The sequence below is a fragment of the Misgurnus anguillicaudatus genome, chromosome 13, assembly GCF_027580225.2.
Source record: "Misgurnus anguillicaudatus chromosome 13, ASM2758022v2, whole genome shotgun sequence".
Classification (NCBI taxonomy): domain Eukaryota; kingdom Metazoa; phylum Chordata; class Actinopteri; order Cypriniformes; family Cobitidae; genus Misgurnus; species Misgurnus anguillicaudatus.
Window position 1 is genome coordinate 15,237,337 of NC_073349.2, and position 20,500 is coordinate 15,257,836.

The 20,500-nt window shown below is 38.1% G+C and overlaps 1 protein-coding gene across 1 annotated transcript in view; it reads right to left on the reverse strand.

Annotated features, from left to right (window-relative positions):
* dnah12 (dynein, axonemal, heavy chain 12) overlaps positions 1–20,500 on the reverse strand; it is a 39,016-nt gene that overhangs the window by 6,207 nt on the left and 12,309 nt on the right. The window contains 46 exon segments of the mRNA XM_055188111.2: positions 1,350–1,453; positions 1,569–1,757; positions 1,829–2,062; positions 2,520–2,657; positions 2,732–2,872; positions 2,978–3,231; positions 3,649–3,799; positions 3,900–4,044; positions 4,145–4,303; positions 4,420–4,560; positions 4,655–4,827; positions 4,915–5,107; positions 6,492–6,684; positions 6,985–7,199; positions 7,277–7,422; positions 7,494–7,641; positions 7,723–7,964; positions 8,076–8,216; positions 8,301–8,390; positions 8,470–8,601; positions 9,818–9,994; positions 10,110–10,190; positions 10,362–10,524; positions 10,806–10,939; positions 11,128–11,322; positions 11,419–11,580; positions 11,660–11,852; positions 11,936–12,114; positions 12,199–12,498; positions 12,601–12,856; positions 12,936–13,102; positions 14,388–14,526; positions 14,658–14,809; positions 14,890–14,918; positions 14,921–15,077; positions 15,157–15,276; positions 15,413–15,601; positions 16,141–16,224; positions 16,302–16,442; positions 16,544–16,727; positions 16,850–16,959; positions 17,057–17,176; positions 17,254–17,499; positions 17,583–17,822; positions 18,846–18,998; positions 19,151–19,323. Of these exon segments, the coding sequence (XP_055044086.2) occupies positions 1,350–1,453; positions 1,569–1,757; positions 1,829–2,062; positions 2,520–2,657; positions 2,732–2,872; positions 2,978–3,231; positions 3,649–3,799; positions 3,900–4,044; positions 4,145–4,303; positions 4,420–4,560; positions 4,655–4,827; positions 4,915–5,107; positions 6,492–6,684; positions 6,985–7,199; positions 7,277–7,422; positions 7,494–7,641; positions 7,723–7,964; positions 8,076–8,216; positions 8,301–8,390; positions 8,470–8,601; positions 9,818–9,994; positions 10,110–10,190; positions 10,362–10,524; positions 10,806–10,939; positions 11,128–11,322; positions 11,419–11,580; positions 11,660–11,852; positions 11,936–12,114; positions 12,199–12,498; positions 12,601–12,856; positions 12,936–13,102; positions 14,388–14,526; positions 14,658–14,809; positions 14,890–14,918; positions 14,921–15,077; positions 15,157–15,276; positions 15,413–15,601; positions 16,141–16,224; positions 16,302–16,442; positions 16,544–16,727; positions 16,850–16,959; positions 17,057–17,176; positions 17,254–17,499; positions 17,583–17,822; positions 18,846–18,998; positions 19,151–19,323 (7,573 nt within the window).

A 20,500-nucleotide genomic window follows, 5' to 3' on the forward strand; every position in this document is an offset into this window, starting at 1 on the left:
TTTACAACCTATCTTCATGAAACATGATCTCTACTAAATATCCTAATATTTTTTGGCATAAAAAATCGAAAATTTTGACCCATACAATGTATTTTTGGCTATTAATGACTGTTTTTTTGGTCCAGGGTCACAAATGTGGATTGTATCTAAACTGAACTCCAAAACCAATGCCGCTCGTAATAAGGATCCAATTTTTTGTTTTTATTTAATTATATTAGCATAACAATTTGAATGAAAAGTATAGCAGAAATATTAACTACTTAAAATTTAAATGTCATTTAATATCTTTTCCAGTTCACTGGTAGATCCCCTAAAAATAGTGCAGAATTTTTTTTTTGTTCTTTGTTTTGATCCTTTTAATTTCTTATTGTTTTAGATGAAGATTTGATTTTAAAGAGACACTCCACTTTTTTAAATATGCAAATTTTTCAGCTCCCCTAGAGTTAAACATTTGATTTTTACCATTTTGGAATCCATTCAGCTGATCTTCGGGTCTGGCACTACAACCTTTAGCAAAGCTTAGCAAAATCCATTTAATCTGATTAGACCATTAGCAACTTTGCCGTCATAACATGGTTGCAGAAGGCGCTGTGATATTACACAGCGCCTGAAAGTAGTCCCCTTGGTAACTTTCAATAGCAGGGGACTATTTTCAGGCACTGCGTAATATTATTGCACCTCCTGCAGCCATGTTACAGCAGCAAAGTCCTTGATTATTACGCTGGAATGACAGTATAGTTCCTAGCAATATCTGCCTAGAAAATCACAAATTAAAATTTTCCATCGGTCTTAGTACAAGATGTAACTACAGAAGAGTCAAGTTTTAAAGGAACAGTATGTAGGATTGTGGCCAAAAGTGGTATTGCAATCACAAAACTTGTGGCTGAACCTGGTACTGCAATCACACAACTGGTGGCCAATACACAAAATGACAACATAAACATCAGTTGAGGGCTGCAACTCCACTTTTTAAATGACAATATCCTGGCCAGACCACTGTTGTCAGTGATATAAGTATTTGAAATGAATATAATTTCTTATTGTCTAGTGACATATAAGAGCCATTTTATGATTAATTGATATAAATTTCTTACATACTGTTCCTTTAAATAGGAAAAGTATCGAAACTCTTTGGATTATGCTAAGCTATGCTAAAAGTGGTACTGCCAGACCCAGAGATCGTCTGAATGGTTTCCAAAACAGTAAAAATTTAACGTGTAACTCTGGGGGAGCTGGAAAATGAGCATATTTTTTAAATAAAGTGGAGTGTCTCTTTAAATACCAGATCTCAGACTTCAGGAACCTAATATAAATATTCTCACAATCTGATCTGAATTTTAGGAACTCACTTGTTGTACCGCTGCATCTCCTGCACAAGTACCGTGTTCATGCTCTCATCATAACGTACAGGGAACTTAATGAGAGCAGACTCGATGTCGAAGTTACCTGGAAGCTAAAGCACATGACCCACAGCAGAATTGTAATAAATCACTGACACTTGCAAAATCGTATATCTTATAATACAAGCAATGAACCATTTAAAATGTAATTAATAATGAGCTAGTTACTTTAAACAGTATGTCATTAGCTATATCCAGTAGAGTACTATCTCCTCCAGAGCTGCCCCCTCCTTTTGATCCACCACCCTGAGTCAGGATCAGCGAATCGAACAGTATTTTAGTCTGTTGAAGATCTTTAGAGATGTCCACATTCTCATGCATACCAAACACTTCCGGATGCTGGTTAGACGGCAGGTTCTGTGGAGCATACACAATTCATTGCATTTACTTGTGTTAAAACTATAAATTTCTTGACAGTAAAGTCCTACCTTGATAAATTCCACATAGTCCTCATAGATTGATTTTGGAGGAGCGTAATAAATGCCGCTGGGGGAAAAGGAGTAGCGTTGGTTGTCGATTATATCTTTATTGTAAAAGTCAGCGAGGATTGTCATGAGCAGGCGACGATCCCAGTCATCTGTTACACGCCCTCCATAGTTACACTCTCCAGTCAGATACGTGATGGCCTCAAAAGGAACCTCTTCATATTCGTTCACAAAGAGCTGGGGCACAAAAAGATCAAACAGGATTAATAGGCTCGCATTTACTAATAATGCAATTCCTGCTTTAAAAATGCTATGGTCATGGGTTCGATGCCCAGAGTATACAAAAACTGATAAAATGCATAGCTTTGGAAAGTCGCTTTGAAAGTGTAAAATATACCTCTCACTTAAAATGTAATGACCAAATGACATACACATGTAGTATGCACATAAATTTGTTCAAACACATTCCGTGTTTTATAGGCAAGTACTTTCCATGTGGTTTGAGTTATTCAAATTTTGGAAAAAATTTAGGTGCAAAGTCAATAACAAGTCAGGATTTCTCTGAATACATTCACAAAGGTTCAAAGCACAAAATCAATAATGAAACTGTTCAAAATTGATGTTTTGTCTGATTTTTGTTCAAGCGCTTCCTGAGTGCTGTATGGTGTTATTGAATCCACACACAGTCCATTACCTGCAGTTGTCTGATGCTAATGCGCAAATCTGACTCGTTAAATCCATAAGGAATGTTCCATCCCAGTGGGCCAAACTTTTTCCTTTCCTGGACAAGAGCATGAAAAAAGCAAACCCCGTACAGCAGCTTCTCCCAGACCTTAACAACAAAAGTTAATGGTTATTTACTGCTACATCCGTAACATGAAAACCAAACAAATTGAGTCTACTCACAAGCTCTTTGTTAGGACATGCACTGAAGAACTCAGCGTCAGAGACTGGGTCAGACAGATAAGATTGCAACAGGTTTAACCTCAAGCCAGTAGGAGGCTCATTGGTCATCTTCACTCCATTCTGCAGGATGGTCACTGGAAACTGACAGAGCAAAGGGATCACCATCAATTCAAGGATATAATTTCTGATCACAGACAGGCTTTTATCTATTATTGTTTGTAAAATAAGGCTTTTCAAGAGTAGTACCATGGGTGAAGGGTAGCTGGTGAGCCAAAGACGAAATTCTGGATGGCATGATTCTGGGCTGAGGTCTTCACAGATCTTCTCCAGAGTGGACATCCAGGACACGGCCAAGTGACAGTTCTGCAAGCACACCCATGTGCCCTCCTTCATGGCTGAGCGGATCATCTTTACGGCTATGGGACCCTGACCCTGTCCCAGAGAGATGGATTTAAACTGGGAGCCTCCCATGTTTCTATCATTGGCAAATTTCAGCAAACCTGAAAAGAAAACAAGGTGTTTCAATTAAAAGACACATATAAACTTTTACAAGGTGTTTGGATATAAATGTGTGTTGGCAGTGTGTGAACACAACCACCCTAAAATAAAGAAAAAAAAACATTCAAATTTTTTTAATCCCATTAAACCAAGCAGTCTCATTAGACATGTGTTCTCTTGTTAATGTGATGTCACACTGATAAAGCCCCGCCCACAACCACTGACTGCCTGGTTAATTTTACCTAAAAGCTTTTCTAAATGTGTTATATTTTAAACAAAACTTTGCATAGAGAAAGAGGTGAAAAAGGCTTTAAGGTGACAAGATGCAGTAAAAAAAACACTATTGTTGACTCATTGCATTTTACCAGCCTACATTTCTGGCTTTAGAGGTGCGTAAATAAAGTGAAAAAAGCACTTACTAGCCATAGGGTCTGCTCCAGGTGACAGTATAAAAACCAGTGGAATAGTTGAGTTAGAGTCAACGTAGCTCTTGCTCAGATCAAATGGAGGAGGTTCAACAAATTTCTTTCCCAGTTGATCAGTTACAAATTTGCTGATTGCAGGCTCAATCTATAAAGAATAAAAATATTAGAAATTTACAAAATAACAATAATGGATTATTTGATGGATTATGATAAGCAAATGACATTTTAAACATGATGCTACTCACTTTATCAGGTCTAAGGCATCTGTAAATGATCATTCTCTGAAGATCATTCAGTTTATTACACCAGGGCTTTGGCAGAGCAATGTTGTATGGCTCCTTGCTATTATAAATAGGCAGGAAACTCTCATGACTCTTAATGAAACTCTCCCTATATTTAGGCAAGGGAAAAAGGAAAGTTATTATTGTATATTAACAATTACACAGGATTTGCCATTCAAAGATTCAGGCGATAGGGAGAGACTTCATACTTAAGGCCCTGTAGTCCAGGGAGATCACTGGCACGGCAGATCTCATCCCAACTCTTGTCTGGAAGCCAGCTTGGGTCAGGATTAGGGATGTTGTTTTGTAGTCCCACACCTCCCGTGAGCAGAAACATCAAGTCAGAGTACTCTATCTCCTTCCTAGCCCTTAATAAATGGGAGACCGTGTTATTATACACAGAAGGTATTCTATAACAGCTATGACTGAGACAACTGACAAGCAACAGGACACTTTTCGTAAAACTATATATGTTAAAACTTACAGCAGCAGGTTACAGCAAAGAAGAAAGGAAAAGAGGAGTTTGTCCTTCTCGAAGAGTGAACGGCACACATTGCAGTAGAGATTGTAGGTGAAGTGACCAATCAGGTATCTGAGCCTCTTCTCTAGAATCTTAGATTTGTTGCTGGAAACCAAACACACATGTACGTTAAGTGTAAATATTTGGTAAAACAGTAAACGCAGGGTTTTTAAACACATGTCCGTTACTTATTTCTCACCTGTCTTGTATAGAGTTGACATAGAGGTTGACAAACCAGTTAAGGGAGTATTGATACATAGGGTCAATGTTGGCCAGATCTGCAATACTGAAGAAGAGGATGGAGGAGTGCTTTGCAATGTCTCTGTAACCTTCCCTCGATTCAGCTATTTTAATCTCAGTCTTCTCCGCAATCTGAAAGTTCACAGAAGGGCACGGAGGTCAAACTAAACTTATTTTTTTAAATATTGTCATCTAAACTAGCTCTTCAAATCATTATACCTGCTGTTTCTTAGTGATCTCATTAGACATGATTTTGGCTGCATCAAGGATCTGGATAGCACTCTCATCCTCTAGGATGTTGCCCTCTGAGGACTGCAGAGTCTCCAGGATTTGGTCCTCAATTTCCTTAAGCTGTTTCTTATTGGCTGCGGACTGAAGGATCAGGGCGTTCCTCTTCTCCTCTAATTCAGGCCTGAAAAAAAGGCATAATGTGTCTTTTCCCCACTTAAGGTTGCTAAACAAAAACAACGGCCACAGCCAGATAGGTTTGGGTACGGTTCACATTTTAATTCGGGGCCTGTACTCAACGGTACCTTTTTTCAGTACTTTAATCTCTGTGTAATGACAAGAACAATTAGTTCTGTGAAAAAATAAGTCCAAACATTTTAACATTTTGCAATGAATTTTTTTAATGTTCATGTTTTTCAGGTTGGTCTCCAATTTTCTATAATTTTAGGTAAATAAAAAGCTAAATAAACTGTAAAATAATACTGCATAGTATTTACTGCATAATACAAATATAGATTAACTCTCTTATTATGTTACAAAAAGTTAATCAGTCAAGACAAGTGAATAATTTTTTATTTGTCAATTTTTTTTTATTTAAGTCGCAATGAAATTGAAAAATTGGAATATTGTGATATTATTTTTTACAAATGACTTATCTGTGAGCTTCGTTTTTTTTTTTATTCATGTGCCCTCATAATCTTTAATCAAAAACTAGTGCTGGGCAAAGATCAATCGCGATCAATCGCACACAAAACAAAAGTGACTTTCTGCACCATACACGTGCGTGTACTGTGTCCAATTACCGTGTACATTTAACCACACACACATTCATATATTCATTTCAGAATTGTTTTACTTATATATAATTTTTTAAAATGTATTTTTAATATAGAATATATAAAAATATAAATAAATATATATAAACATGTAAATGTTTCTTAAATACATACATGAATGTGTGTGTATTTATTTATACATAATAATTACACACAGCACATTCTCATATATTATGCCAAAAATCACTTTTATTTTGTATGCGATTAATCGCTATTAATCTTTGCCCAGCACTATCAAAAACGCAAAGACCCAAGTTCAAACCATCCAATCAGTTCTCGATGGATGAATTCCCTACATTTTTTTAATGTCAGAAGCCATTTCACTCGGATATAAGTCACCACGGGTAAAATAAGCCAATCGCTACTTCCGTTTCATGGCGACTTAACCATTAGAAACAGAGAGCATCATGTAGTGTCCCTTTAAGACTCCTCAACATAATTCAGTCAGTGCTATAAAAATGCCGGGTTCGGTACCCAACCCTACAGCTTGATGACATTCTTAAAGAGCATTTTTATAGACATTACCACTTCTGCATTTTGCATACTTCCGAATACAAACTACTATTACAACGCAGACCGATTGGCTTATCAAACAAAAATCGCAAGAATTATTCGATAGCATGCGATAGTTTGTTTGATACACTTGCGATAGTTTGATGTCATACGCCGATTAATCTGCGCAGTACCACATGAAATCAGATATGCACAGTTTGCAAGGGTGCATATTTTTACCTTTCTTTTGCGACCACAATGCCAAGCAACTGGTCTTCAAGACCCTCTGGAGTGATCATGAAGTTAAGCAGACAAACTTTGGTGGCCAACTCAGGCAAATAATGAGGATTCCTCAGCTTAGTGGTGATGTAAAAGCGGAAGTCATATGAGTACTCAATCACACTTTCGCCCAATCTGATACAGTCCACCCCACCTACAAAGAGGAAAATAGTCTGATTTTCAACATCTTAATTTACATTTACTAATCATTAAAACATTTAGGGGCGGATTCCGGACAAGGCTTATCCTAAAATGCATGTTTGAGCTGCTTTCATTTTTAAAAATTTGTCCCGTTTCATTTTAACATATTTCGTTGACATTGTTTTGTCTTAAGATGCATACCTGTAGTGTTTTTTGTTAATATTAAATGACCTAATATTAATAAGGCCTAGTCCTGGATTAACCTAAACCCTGTCCGGGAAACAGCCCTTAGACTTTCATTTATGTGGGATACCTTGTTTGAAAACTTGTTTGAGCAGAAGTGGCTCCAAGGATGGATCAAGCTCTTCTCCTACATTCTCCAGCAATAGTGGAGTACCAAACTGGATGCAGTTCTCAAGCGTTCTCATGTAATCTGTATCAGTTAGCTTAATCACACTCAAATTATTCTCCCGTTCAGAGTTTTTCACCCATTTGTTGGCCTGACCCTGTGGATCAATCATCAGAGGCCTGGCAAAAAAACAACAACAGAAGATCTTAGGCATTTTAAAATAAACAGACATTGTTGTTTTAGTCAGAACACTTACCATCTTCTGGAGTTGCTCACTATAACACCATTATCAATAGAGAAGCTGTCTGTGGGCAGGCCGGCGATATTCCAGGTCCTGATCTTGATCGGATCACCAAGTGTCTTACTCAGAGAGAAGTCATCAGAGGATGGGATCTTCTTGGACTGAGCAGAAAAATAACACTGAAGAAAAAACTCCATTTGGAAAGATTAAGTTTACCAGAGAAGATCAGTACCTTGCAGAGCATGGCCCACATTCTGGTACATTCATGGCGGAAACTGGCAGTAAAAGTTCCAAGGTAGGCAATAACTCCAGCAGATATTAGCACATCACCTGTCAGGTTATCATAGGTGCACTGAAGCTCATTGGCTGCCTGCAACCACCTGTGCAAAAATACAGGATCATCTAATATAGGAACATCTTTTAAACGCAACAACTTTTTTTTGTTTAGAGTAAATTGAAACCTTGATTTCTCTCCTCCTAAACCTCCAATAAGCTTCTCTGCTCTCTCCAGCTTGCGAGCACAGAGGTCCACTTGGTACTCCAGCTGAGCTTTTTCTTCAGTCTTCTCCTCAAAAGTCTTCTGCAGTGATGCCAGGCGATCCTCAACCTCCTTTAGCTCCGCCCTCTTCTGGTTCAACAGGGCCATGGTGGTGGCCAGTGACTCCTGGGCCACAATAAGGTTAGCCTTCTTAGGGGCCACCACCTGACAGTAGACAAAAAATGATGATTTTAAGTAAAATGAATTCTTTATAAAAATAAAAGACAACACATAACAGTAAATAATAGATTTTTTAACTTAAGTGAGTTTGCCCACCTTGGCAACTCTGTCATAAACCTCCATAGCTGTAATCCATTTGCAAAGCCCCTCGGCTGCAGAAGAGGCCTTGGCCACTTTATTGGGGTCAAAGTCCGGGTTGGTCATGTACTCACTACGGATTTTTGACATCACTTGAGGCTGTCACAAAACAACAGCATTAAAATACATCAGCCACAGTAACTGTAACAAACCTAAAAAGCCTAATTTCCCTATAGGACTCACAGGAATGTTGTCTTTGTCATATTCCTTTAGCTCTTTGAGGAAATTCATTTCCCCCAGCAGCTTCTTGCTTGGACCCCAGTAGTCAAGAATCTATATACAGATAACAAGCTGTCAGAAATCATTCAGATAATACAAGATCAAATTGTGCTTTCTGGATTTTGCTTATGACCTTCTGTCCGGTTCCTGCAGGATCATTGATTCTCTCTGGTCTGATGTCCTTCATCACACACACTGCTGCCATAACCAGCTTCACTCCTGACGGAGGGTTCTTCATTGTTTTTACAATCGCCACATCAGCTGGCTGAAATTACACATCAACCCACATGCTTCATAAACATCTTTAACCTTTATATAAGGTGTGTTTAAATTTTACACATAAAGTATTACTACAATCTGGGTCCTATTGGGTGTCCTGTATGTCATATTTCACCCCAAAAACAAGAGGAAAAAATAATATTACATATCATAAGGAAATCTGTCTAAACACAATGGTATTTTACATGAAAAATAAAAATAAATTGAATTTAGTTTAACATATACTACCATGATGTAAACTGCAGTACTTATCAAATAAGTGACACATCTTTTGGATTATTATGATTTGCAAAATATTTGTGACCCTAAACCACAAAAGTTTACCAGTCATAAGGGTAAATTTCTTTAAATTGAGAGTTATACATCATCTGAAAGCTAAATGAATAAGCTTTCCATTGATGTATAATTTGCTAAAATCAGTCAATATTTGGTGAGATTTAATAATCTGGAATCTAAGGTTGCAAACCCCCCCCCCGAAATATTAAGAAAATCGCCTTTAAAGTTATCCAAATTAAGTCCTTAGCAACACATATTATTAATGATAAATACATTTTTTATATATTCACAGTAGGAAATTTACAAATTTTGGCATTAATAAATCGATAATTTTGAGCCATGTAATGTATTGTTGGCTATTGCTACAAATATACCCGTGCGACTTATGACTGGTTTAGGTCAAATTTCAGAGATGCATTTTACAATAAAGTAGACCAAGGACAATTTAGATGCTTAAATGTCAATTGTAAAAAAAAGTTAATTCAATACAATTACAATGGTCATTTAAGGAAAACACCACTGTTTTTTAATATTTTACTATGTTCTTACCTCAACTTCAACAATTAATACATACCTATCTTTATTCAATGTGTGCACTTAATCTTTGTACAGTGTGTCGTGAATGTGTTAGCATTTAGCCTAGCCCCATTCATTCCTTAGGATCCAAGCAGGAATGAATTTAGAAGCCACTTCCATGTTTTCCCTATTTAAAGACTGTTACATGAAGAGTTACACAAGTAAGTATGGTGGCACTTAGTTTGCAGCACTCAACTTAGTTTGCAACACAATCACGACGCGCTGTACAAAGATTACGTGTACGCATTGAAAAAAGCTAGGTATGTATTAATTCGTCTAAGTTGAGATAAGAACATAGTAAAATATAGAAAAACTTTGATGTTTTCCTTTAAATTAATGTTTTTAGTGACCTTAAGTGTGTTCAGGGCAGACAGCGCAGCCTCAAGTGCAGGAATGGCCTCCGCCAAATCACTTTCACATTCGTTTTTCAAAGCCTGGGCTTCATTAGCTTTAAGAGTAGCTGCTTCCTCATCCACACGGACAAGCTTGCTTTTAGCCTCAACCTCCACTGACTCAACTTCTATTACCTACAGAAGAAAAAAATTGAACCAGATGCCCAAAAGATTACAAAATAACCAACAGAAACATAATAAATCACTAGTAGCACACATAAAGTGTGATAAGGACGTTTCTATTTCTTACTTTCATAATTTTGGTGTTGTCAATCTTAGCTTGCTCCAGTTTAGGCTGTAGATCTACAAGCTCCTTCTTCATTTCACCAACCTAGACCAGCATAAATACAAAATCAAACAATACAACCATTAACTTGAAAGGCTGAGGTTAAGAAAATACTGTTAATAATATTGAATAAAAATAAAGTTCATATTGTTTACACAATTGAGAGGACAATTATCACATTTATGTCTTTTTTAGCATTATTTCTAAGTATGTCACCTGAGATTCTGCAAATGCCAGTTTGTCCAGTCCATTAGTATATCTGTTTTTAGCATTCATGACTGCGTTTCGTTTTTGACTGAGAAGAAGTCTGAAGGCAGCTATAAGCTCCAAGTAAGAGGTAGGAGTCACATAGTTATGGCGACCCAACTCTGACAAAAACCTGCAAAAAATAAGTAAGATCGAGTTTTAGTAACAGCACTTTCAGAACAAATGGTTAAAAAATGGTCTCCAGCTATCACTGGTTACTAGACATGCCCCTAACTGCTGATTGGCTACAAGTGGGTTTTGTTACTCGGCCCGACTCCATTTTCCAAAGTGTTTTTTTTAATCATGCACCCCCGCCATTAAAGGCTAATGCCCAAGTGAGAGCTTGGGACCATTTTTTGACCATTTCTCTGATTGTGTGGTACCAGCATATTAGGTTTTATTGAAACATCATACTTGTGAGATAGGTTAATAGCAGAAGTATGGAAGGTCTTGCAGATGGGCACAACTTCCTGCCGCTCAAGATCACTTAGTTCCAATGTCTCCAAGAACTTATTAGCCACTCGCTCCAAAGCTTCCTCAGGCCATGGCTGTGGAGGTCAGAAACAGAGCTATAACTTCACTTTCAAATAAGGTTTTCTATTCGAAACTGATCAAATCAATTTGCATTTATATTTAGATGCTTTTATCCAAACCAATTTCAAATTACAAGCATTTATCATACAAAAGCCAAGATCCAGTAATGCGAGCATCTACTCCGTAACTTTATCAGTCTCACCTGAAACCAGTCTATGGTGCAGCAGTTAATGAGGGAGGGAAACTGTCTGAGGCGGTTTCTGAAGGCATCTCCTATTGGACTGAAGGCCACCACTACATGTAGGTTCTCTCTGCAGCGATTCACAAAATAAGCAAATAGAGCCAAAGGGCTGAACTCCAAATTTTTATCCCCAGCCTGAGCAATGGGCCGTACAGCCTGACGTAAAGAGACGAAAAGAGGTAAATACAATTAGCACATTTACAACATAATTCACTACACATTAAGCTTTGTGGTTTCTTTGAAGTATCTTACCTCCATGATTTCTTGCTTCTCATCCACAGCGAAGATGTTTGGTACCTCTCCTGTGTTTAAAATGCTGTCCACATCTTCTAAGAAAGCTTCGTCCTTTATCTGAGCATCGGTAAGCAGCAATACCATTTTCTGGCCTTGAACTCCAGCGTTCTTCATCAGCCTCTGGGCATCACAAAATCCAACAAGAGGTTAAAAAATAGGATTTAAAGTTTTGACAAACTGTTCCCGACCTATACAATACCTTCAGATCATCTCTCCATTCATTCATGCCATAGCTTTTGGAGATCTCAGGTTGAAACACAGTCATATTAGCCATAAAAGTTGCAAGTCTGGTGATGGATTGACGACCACTGCCCCCAACCCCAACCAGCAAAGCATTTCCCCCGGGTTGTTTTAACACACGACTGATCCTGGATAGATGCTCCAACACATAACTACATAAAACAAGGATGATAATTGAGGATTCTGCTGAAATGTAGTGTATTATCTTACATGCGATCAATATTTGAAGGGTTACCGGAATATGACTAAGTTCATGCGGTTCTTGTGGGTTTGGTTGTACTCTCCTAGACAGGCTTCCACAACCTCACTAAAGCGCTCCATTGAGGGAACCTCAGCATACAGTCGCTCATTTTCATCCACATCAGGGGTCATATAATCTCCAAATAAAAGGTTCCTCATGTTTTCCTCGCAAACCTGAGAAGATCAAAAGTGTATTCTCATTTTTCAAATGCATTACTTATATGACAAACTTTATTTGAGCCTTTATTTTTTACGTACAGGTTTGTTACCATCCCTTAGATGTTCAAAGACTGTGTCAAAGTTCTCCTTGAAGTGCTGTTTCACGAGATCTCTTATAAGAGCGAAGAGCCACGCCTGGTCCTTGTCGTCCACAAGGCGATCGTAAAAGACGCGATATAGTTCGTGCACAAAAAGACGAATCATTGTTCGCTTGTTCCCAAGCGATTCTTTCTTCAGCAGCAGGCAGCCCTGCACCACTCGTGAGAAATCTCTCAGGTTGAAAGTGTAATGAGACTTGGCGGGGGTAGGAAGAAGATTTTCTATGGCCTTTTTATAAACCTATTTCACATCACGACAACAAACAGAGAACATTAATAAAATCCGATTAGTGAAACAAACCAACAAACAGATATTACATTTTTTATGAAACAGACAACTCACGTCAAGTGTTGCAGTGACTATCTGATTCCCTAGCGTAAAGCAATCAGGTGGGAAATCATTGGTCCGGAGGTAAAAAGACACAACATTAGAGAAAATCCGAACCAGGGTCTCATCACTAAATGAATTGATGCTGCAGATGTTGAAATGGCGAAGGAACCGCGGAGTAACTGCATTCCTCCCACCACCAGGGGGACCCATTGCAGAGATCAGTTGTATGTCCATCAATGTGATTTTTGAGGTGTCCTTGAGGTCATACCTGGAACACAAACATGCTGTTTTAATAGCTAAACAGGCATCAAAGGATCAGTAAATGCTGTGGATTTTGTGCTCTTTACCAGTTTCCATGATCAAAATATTGACGAAGTAACTCGATTGGAGGTTGAGCACCAAACACCTCCTTTGCCGGCATATTCATGTCATCCACAAAAATGATGCATTTCTTTCCCATGGGAGGTCCATATACTCCCTTCCTCCTCTTGTCGAGTCTGGACATAATAATGTTCTACAAGATAAAATGAAGAGATGCTAGTTATGTGTTTCTTCTCTGTTGGTAGAGCATTGCATGAGTAATGCAAAGGTTGTGGGTTCAATTCCCAGGGAAAACACATACTGGTAAAATATGAGGAGCTTAGATGCAAAACACTCCAAGTGCGTCTGACATGTTTTCTTGTTATTGAGCATTTTTTATCAGGCTCTTATGTTCAGTAATTTCACTTTAATGCCAATGAATTGGTATTTAACAAATTTGACTCTGAATAATCAAACACAGTATCCTAACTACAAGCACGCGACACGCGATAAAAGGGTTTTTTAATGTTAATTTGAATTTTTGTCCTATAAAGCCACAACGCAATACCACGACGAGCAACAGTGAAATCTATTATAGAAATGATTCAATGCGATGTCGCTGCTGACAGCTCCACCAACGCAGAGATCTCATTCAATGAAAAGTTGTGTCAAAGATGTATCTCTGTAAGTGTTTGCACTCCCCAGCTGAAGTACAAGCATTTACTTACGTGTGTTGCCAGATCTTGTACATAAAAAACAGCGAACAAAAAAATAAACCGATATAAATCCAGAAGTTTTAACTGAAAGGCCAAAATATTAGGCCTGGCCCCTTTCTACTTTAATAAAAACAAAAACCTGATCGCCTCATGATTCCACAACGGTATGTAAGACCAAAAAAAGAAGTGGACATGGCAACACTGCAAGACAGTGCTCTGTGAAGCCACCTTACAAATGCGTACAACACACAAAGCCAAGACGGAGGTTTCTTAAAATTGCAAAACTGAAATCTCTAAGATAACGTTTGAGATAACGTAGGGACGAAATTCGCTCTGTAAAACAGTTTGTCGTTAAGGGCTACTGTAGAAACAAGATGTCGACTTTCATGTAAGGGGACCCGCCGTGTATGGAAAGTCATAAAAACAATCCAGTTCATTATGTAATGCCTTTATACACCACTAATAATATTGTTATGTATATTATATTGCTTTTCTGTCAAGAGATCCTTCTAAAAGTTACACAATGCACCTTTTAGTATTTCATGAACGTATAATACGTGGCAAGTGCATTTGGTCAATATTATTTTCAATTTTTTTGATGGAGGTATCATTTAGCGGCCTTTGCATCTGAGCTCTTCATACTCTATAAAACTGTACACCTTGACTGAATTGTAAGACAAGATAAAGCACATGCCAAATGCATTTATTTAAATGTAATTGCTTTTACAGTATCCATTACAGTAACTTACAGTGTTGTCAACGGATAGTTATCGGGTTCCTTACCTGGGTCTGATTGGCACTGGTGCGAGCTGAGAAGTTGACGAAGAAAGGAAGGTAAAGATCTTTGTCCAGATTGTTCATTAGTTTTTCTTTAACATAAACAGATTTGCCAGTGCCAGTGGGGCCAACAAGCAGAAGAGGCCTAAGTATACATAAAAAATTGATTGAATTTGAAAAAATACCAAATGATATCATGTGCATATTTTTGGGGAACTACATTAAATGATCAAGTTTAAAAGTCTATGTTGTAAAACATCCATCAAACATACTTACATCCCATACTGAATGCAGAGATCCATAAGGTAAGTGTAGCGCACAGTGTCAATTGTGGGGACAATGATATCTTGAACTTTGGTATTCTTGTCCCCTATTGTTACATTTCTGATCGACTCATTCCAGTGGACCCAACGTCCTTTTCCTTTAAACTTAATTGGAAAGTAAAATTGTATAATCTTCAGTAATCACTCTTTAACATCGACAGATTATTGTGCTACTGTACACCAACCTCGTAACTGTAATCATACACGAGACCTTCTCATCAAACAGACATTCCCATCTCGACACAGCAGGCGGTACTGGATGTTTTTCTGCTTTCCCTGAGACAATTTCCCTCAGAAACTGATCAAATCGACTTTGGCTGTCCGTATCACAGCAACCACCAACGGACCACACCAAAGCAAAGGCAAAAGCAGCCTGTGTAGTACACAAAAATCAAATGTTTCCAACTGAATTGTGATAAATTAATTCTTGTATCTTTTATACAAATATATACCATTATCCACGTGCGTATGTTTTTATTCCCTGGATCTTCATTTAAAGGCTCAGCCAGAAGTATTTCAAACAGCCGGGTGAGAGACACAACTGTGTTACTGTTGCTGGTGGGAATAACCTCCTGGAATACAAGATGGTTAGCCAATGAGCTCAGGCTAATGTGTAAATTGTAGTTGTAAGTGAAAGCAGACAAAATCTCAAACCGATCAAAGGTAATCAAATGTGTTTCAACATTAATGAAATAGAAATGCATTTACCCGACAGTGTTTTCGTAACAGGTTAAGTGCTGGAGGAAGCAGCCACTCAAAGAGCTGTTGCAGTAGCAAGGAATTATCTGGTGTCTGAAGGGGATCAGGAAGCGTTTTCATCCATGACTGAACCAGAGGACTCCATCCCAACTGAGACGGCTCCATGTAGATAATTCCACAGCGACTTACTGTGGCTGGCTATGTGAGCAAATCGGTCATTTTTAATATTCTATATTAAATAAAAGCTGGAAACAACTCAAGTTGAGTATTAAAGGGCACCTATTATGTAAAATCCACTTTTGTGTGTTAGCAGTGTGTTAACGCAACCACCCGTCAATAAAAAAATCCACCCTCTCATTTTTTAATCCTCATTAAACCAAAGCAGTCTCATTAAACATGCGTTTTGATTCTATGTTTTGTTAATTTGACATCACACTGATAAAGCCCCGCCCACGGTCACTGACTGACAGTCCTGCATTACCATAATTTCCATCCTCAGTGAGTTGCACGATGTCCACCATATGTCAATAGTGTGATACTTTAAATATTTTAACTAAAAGCACTCACTGTCTGTTACAGGTACAGACATTTTTGCTCCCACCCAAATTGGGGCATTTTGGACATGCTATAATAAATTATCTGTGGGGTATTTTGAGCTGAAACTTTAGAGACACATGAGACTTGCATCTTGTAAAAATGGGCATAATAGGTGTAAATAAATAGTAAGAATGACTCACAGAGGCTTGTGACAGATCCATGGCCTCAAAAATCAGACTCATTTGATTGGACATTTGGATAATCTCTCCACTCATGAGGCACAGCTAAAGAAACAAATGTATTATCAACTGTATATTTCCATTTAATACGTAAAAAAGTTCTTTCCAACAGTTTCGCTTGCCTTTTTGTTGTCATCCAGCACAGTGTTCATGCTCTCAATCCACAGTGTGTCTATGGGTCCATCAAACACCACCCACTTCCTGTCTGGGGTCTCACTTGAGGCGAATTCTCGAAAGGTGTTTGCCACAATCCCGTCAGTCCACTGATAAAACAAAAATAAATAAACACATTTATTTGGCACACAACAAATAAATAATCATTTACAGAATAGAAATCTGTCACATATAAAAGCAGAGATCTCACCTCGTGGGATACAGGGTCAAATTGCCCGAACAGCTGACCCATTGTAATAGATTTAGGGTTGACGGTTTGATACACAACTTTTGCTTCTTCATTATAGCCCCTTTCATGCATCAGACTTAAAGTGTCTGCGAGAACATGAAGAACTTTGGTTTTCCCTGCAAATGGTTCTCCGACAAGCATGAACCTATGGAATATAAGAACAGATTGTTTATACATTCATTCCTTCCAGCATGGATGTTGGTAAGGAAACCGTTAATATATCATGATTTTACATTATCTGCAGAAGGTGTGAAATCATAAACGTACCCGTGACGGACTATCATCATCTCATATGTCTGAATTATTTTGTCCATGAAAACCTTGACAGGCTGAACATTGTGATTTCTGCAGCACTCCTGAGCACATTCCAGGAACAGCTAGTAGATATAAACAAGGATATTAATGGAATTCCTCACGAGGAGGAATTTAAATGAAAAACTAAACAAATGTCAATTAGCACTGTAACTAGAATACCTTATAATCCGCCACAGGCAGAGAAATTCCTGGGAATAGATCACTGGTGATTCCATTGAAAAGAGGGATGTCATGAGAGAGAAACTTGGGCTCATTAACATCCTTAATAGACCGGAGGAGCTAAGAACAAGACGTAGATCATCTATGAGATATCAACCAATTTGTAATATAACAACTATGCCATTTAATTGACTTACAAGTATATCCTCGTTTTCATCCGGAAATTTAAGTTTGAGGTTCCCAGCAGCCACCAGCACTGCTTTAACTGCTCTCATGCCATAGTCATAATGAAACTGAGAAGACAGCTGCTCGGAGCACAGCCTGTAGGTCATCACAATTTTCACTGAGAGAGGTTTGGCGTTGAGGAAGCCATAAGAGTACAAGGAGATCTCAGCTATCAGTGCATAGTTGGGCACCATCATTGCCACGGTTCTAAATAAGACCTGAAGAATAGAAACATAATTAGTGTTGTGCTAATTAAATAATCATAACACAAATGCACGAGGTGAAGAAGTCACCACCTCACCTTGAGGTTATCAGGCAGTTCAGACCTGCCGGCATATCCAGGGTTCATGGTGATGGCCACAAAGCAGTTGGGGTTGAGGCGCAATTCTGTCCCTTCAAAGTCAAAATACTCAAGCCTCAACTCAATGGCTCTCTGAATACACAAGATCTGCTGAGCCACCACCGACAGCACTTCCAACTCGATCCGGTTAAATTCATCAAAGCATGCCCAGGCCCCAGAAGATGCCAGTCCCTTGAAGAACTATAAAATGGCAGTAAGAAAACTTTGACTTAAAGGAATAGTCTACTCATTTTCAATATTAAAATATGTTATTACCTTAACTAAGAACTGTTGAATCATCCCTCTTTCATCTGTGTGCGTGCACGTAAGCGCTGGAGCATGCTGAATCGCTTCGATAGCATTTAGCTTAGCCCCATTCATTCAATGGTACCATTTAGAGATAAAGTTAGAAGTGACCAAACACATCAACGTTTTTCCTATTTAAGACGAGTAGTTATACGAGCAAGTTTAGTGGTACAAAATTAAACGTAGCGCTTTTCTAAGCGGATTTAAAAGAGGAGCTACATTTTATGGCGTAATAGCACTTTTGGGAGTACTTCGACTCGCCTGAAAAGTCCGCTGCCCTTCTCCCTCTCATAATGGGAGAGGGAGGGTGTTACTGCGCCGATTCGAAGTACTCCCAAAAGTGCTATTACGTCATAAAATGTAGCTCCTCTTTTAAATCCGCTTAGAAAAGCGCTACGTTTTATTTTGTACCACCAAACTTGCTCGTATAACTACTCGTCTTAAATAGCAAAAACGTTGATGTGTTTGGTCACTTCTAACTTTATCTCTAAATGGTACCATTGAATGAATGGGGCTAAACTAAATGCTATCGAAGCGTCGCAGCGCGCTCCAGCGCTTACGTGCACGCACACAGATGATAGAGGGATGTATCAACAATTCTTAGTTAAGGTAATAAAATATTTTAATATTGAAAATGAGTAGACTATTCCTTTAAAAAGAGTCCTTATATAAAGTACATATCAAATGTTTATGAATACTAACATCTGCTTAAAACAGCTTATACTGGTTTAACATGGTTAGCTGGTGGTCTCCCAGCCTGGCCAAGTTGATTTGTTTAGTTGGCTTTTCAGCAGGTCAGACTGGAAGACCAGCTACACCACCTTAAACCAGCAAACCACTATAAAGTTTTTTCAGTAGTGTCTACATTAAAAAGTTATCTATTCGGTTATTTTTATATACACAAGGTCATCATCTCACCTTCCCCATGGCCAGAAAGTCCAGCCCATCAGAGCAGTTAAACACCACACACTGCACAGCGAGAGCTTTGGCCAGGTCTTTAGTGGTTTCGGTTTTACCTGTGCCAGCAGGACCCTCAGGAGCTCCTCCCAAATTCAAGTAAAATGCTCCGATCTGTGCAGAAATAACATTTCAAAACATAAAAATATTTATCTGTGACAAAAATTGGTTATTTTATTGTTAATCATTCAATTTATACATTTAACAGCTCAGTATTTTATATATTATAGCATAATAAACAGCATAAAATGAGTTATTTAATATACCAAAGTTCGGTAACATCTGTCTGTAAGGGGTGTAATGACCAGGCGAGGAGAGTTTCCCAGGTATTCATAAGCATACTTCACATCGCAGTTTATAATGCGCACACGGACGTTGTCGTTGGCCCAGTAGTAACGTAGTTGGGCAAGCCACTGGAAATCTGTCTCACTAGAAACTCCTAAATGGACAATAGGTAAAAGCACAGTTAGGTCCATTTAATATTGTCCATTAAATCTAAGGTTATTTTCTGCATCACTAGCATCAAAGAAAAGAAATGCAAATTCAATGACTGTGTTTAAAACAGGTCTCCTTCACAGGAATATTCCATTTTCTTAAAAAAAGAAAAATCCAGATAATTTACTCACCACCATGTCATCCAAAATGTTGATGTCTTTCTTTGTGCAGTCGAGAAGAAATTATGTTTTTTGAGGAAAACATTGCAGGATTTTTCTCATTTTAATGGACTTTAGTAGACACCAACAATTAACACTTAACTCAACACGTAACAGTTTTTTTTCAATGGAGTTTCAAAGAACTATAAACAATCCCAAACGAGGCATAAGGGTCTTATCTAGCAAAACGATTTTTATTTCTGACAAGAAAAATAACAAATATCCACTTTTAAAGCACAACTTCTCGTCTAGATCCGGTCATGATGCGCAAGCGTGACCCCACGCAATACATCATGACGTCAAAAGGGTAACAGAAGACGAACGCGAAACTCCGCCCCAGTGTTTACAAGTGTGTTGAAAAAGGACCGTTCCTACGTTGTTGTATGTCAACTGATACTAATTAATGTCTTTGTGTCAGTTTATTGTTTACAATGGTCCGCAAATGTGCGTTTTATATATGTAACACGTGACCTCGCTACGTTACTGCGCATTAACGTTAGGTCGCGCTGAACCGGATCTAGATGAGAAGTTGTGCTTTAAAAGTGGATATTTTTTATTGTCAAAAATGACAATCGTTTTGCTAGATAAGACCCTTATGCCTCGTTTGGGATCATTTATAGTCCTTTGAAACTTTGAAAAAAACTGTTAAGTGTTGAGTTAAGTGTTAATTGTTGGTGTCTATTAAAGTCCATTAAAATGAGACAAATCCTGCAATGTTTTCCTCAAAAAACATAATTTCTTCTCGACTGAACAAAGAAAGACATCAACATTTTGGATGACAATGTGGTGAGTTAAATTATCTGGATTTTTCTTTTAAGGAAATGGAATATTCCTTTAACACTCTTGTAGAAACACATAGTCCTGCCCCAAACTCAAGCACTATTGGTTAGGCCAATGTTACCAAGTTCTGAGGGGTTGAATGTGAAAAGGACAAGTGTTTGATAGTGCCACAATGAATGAACT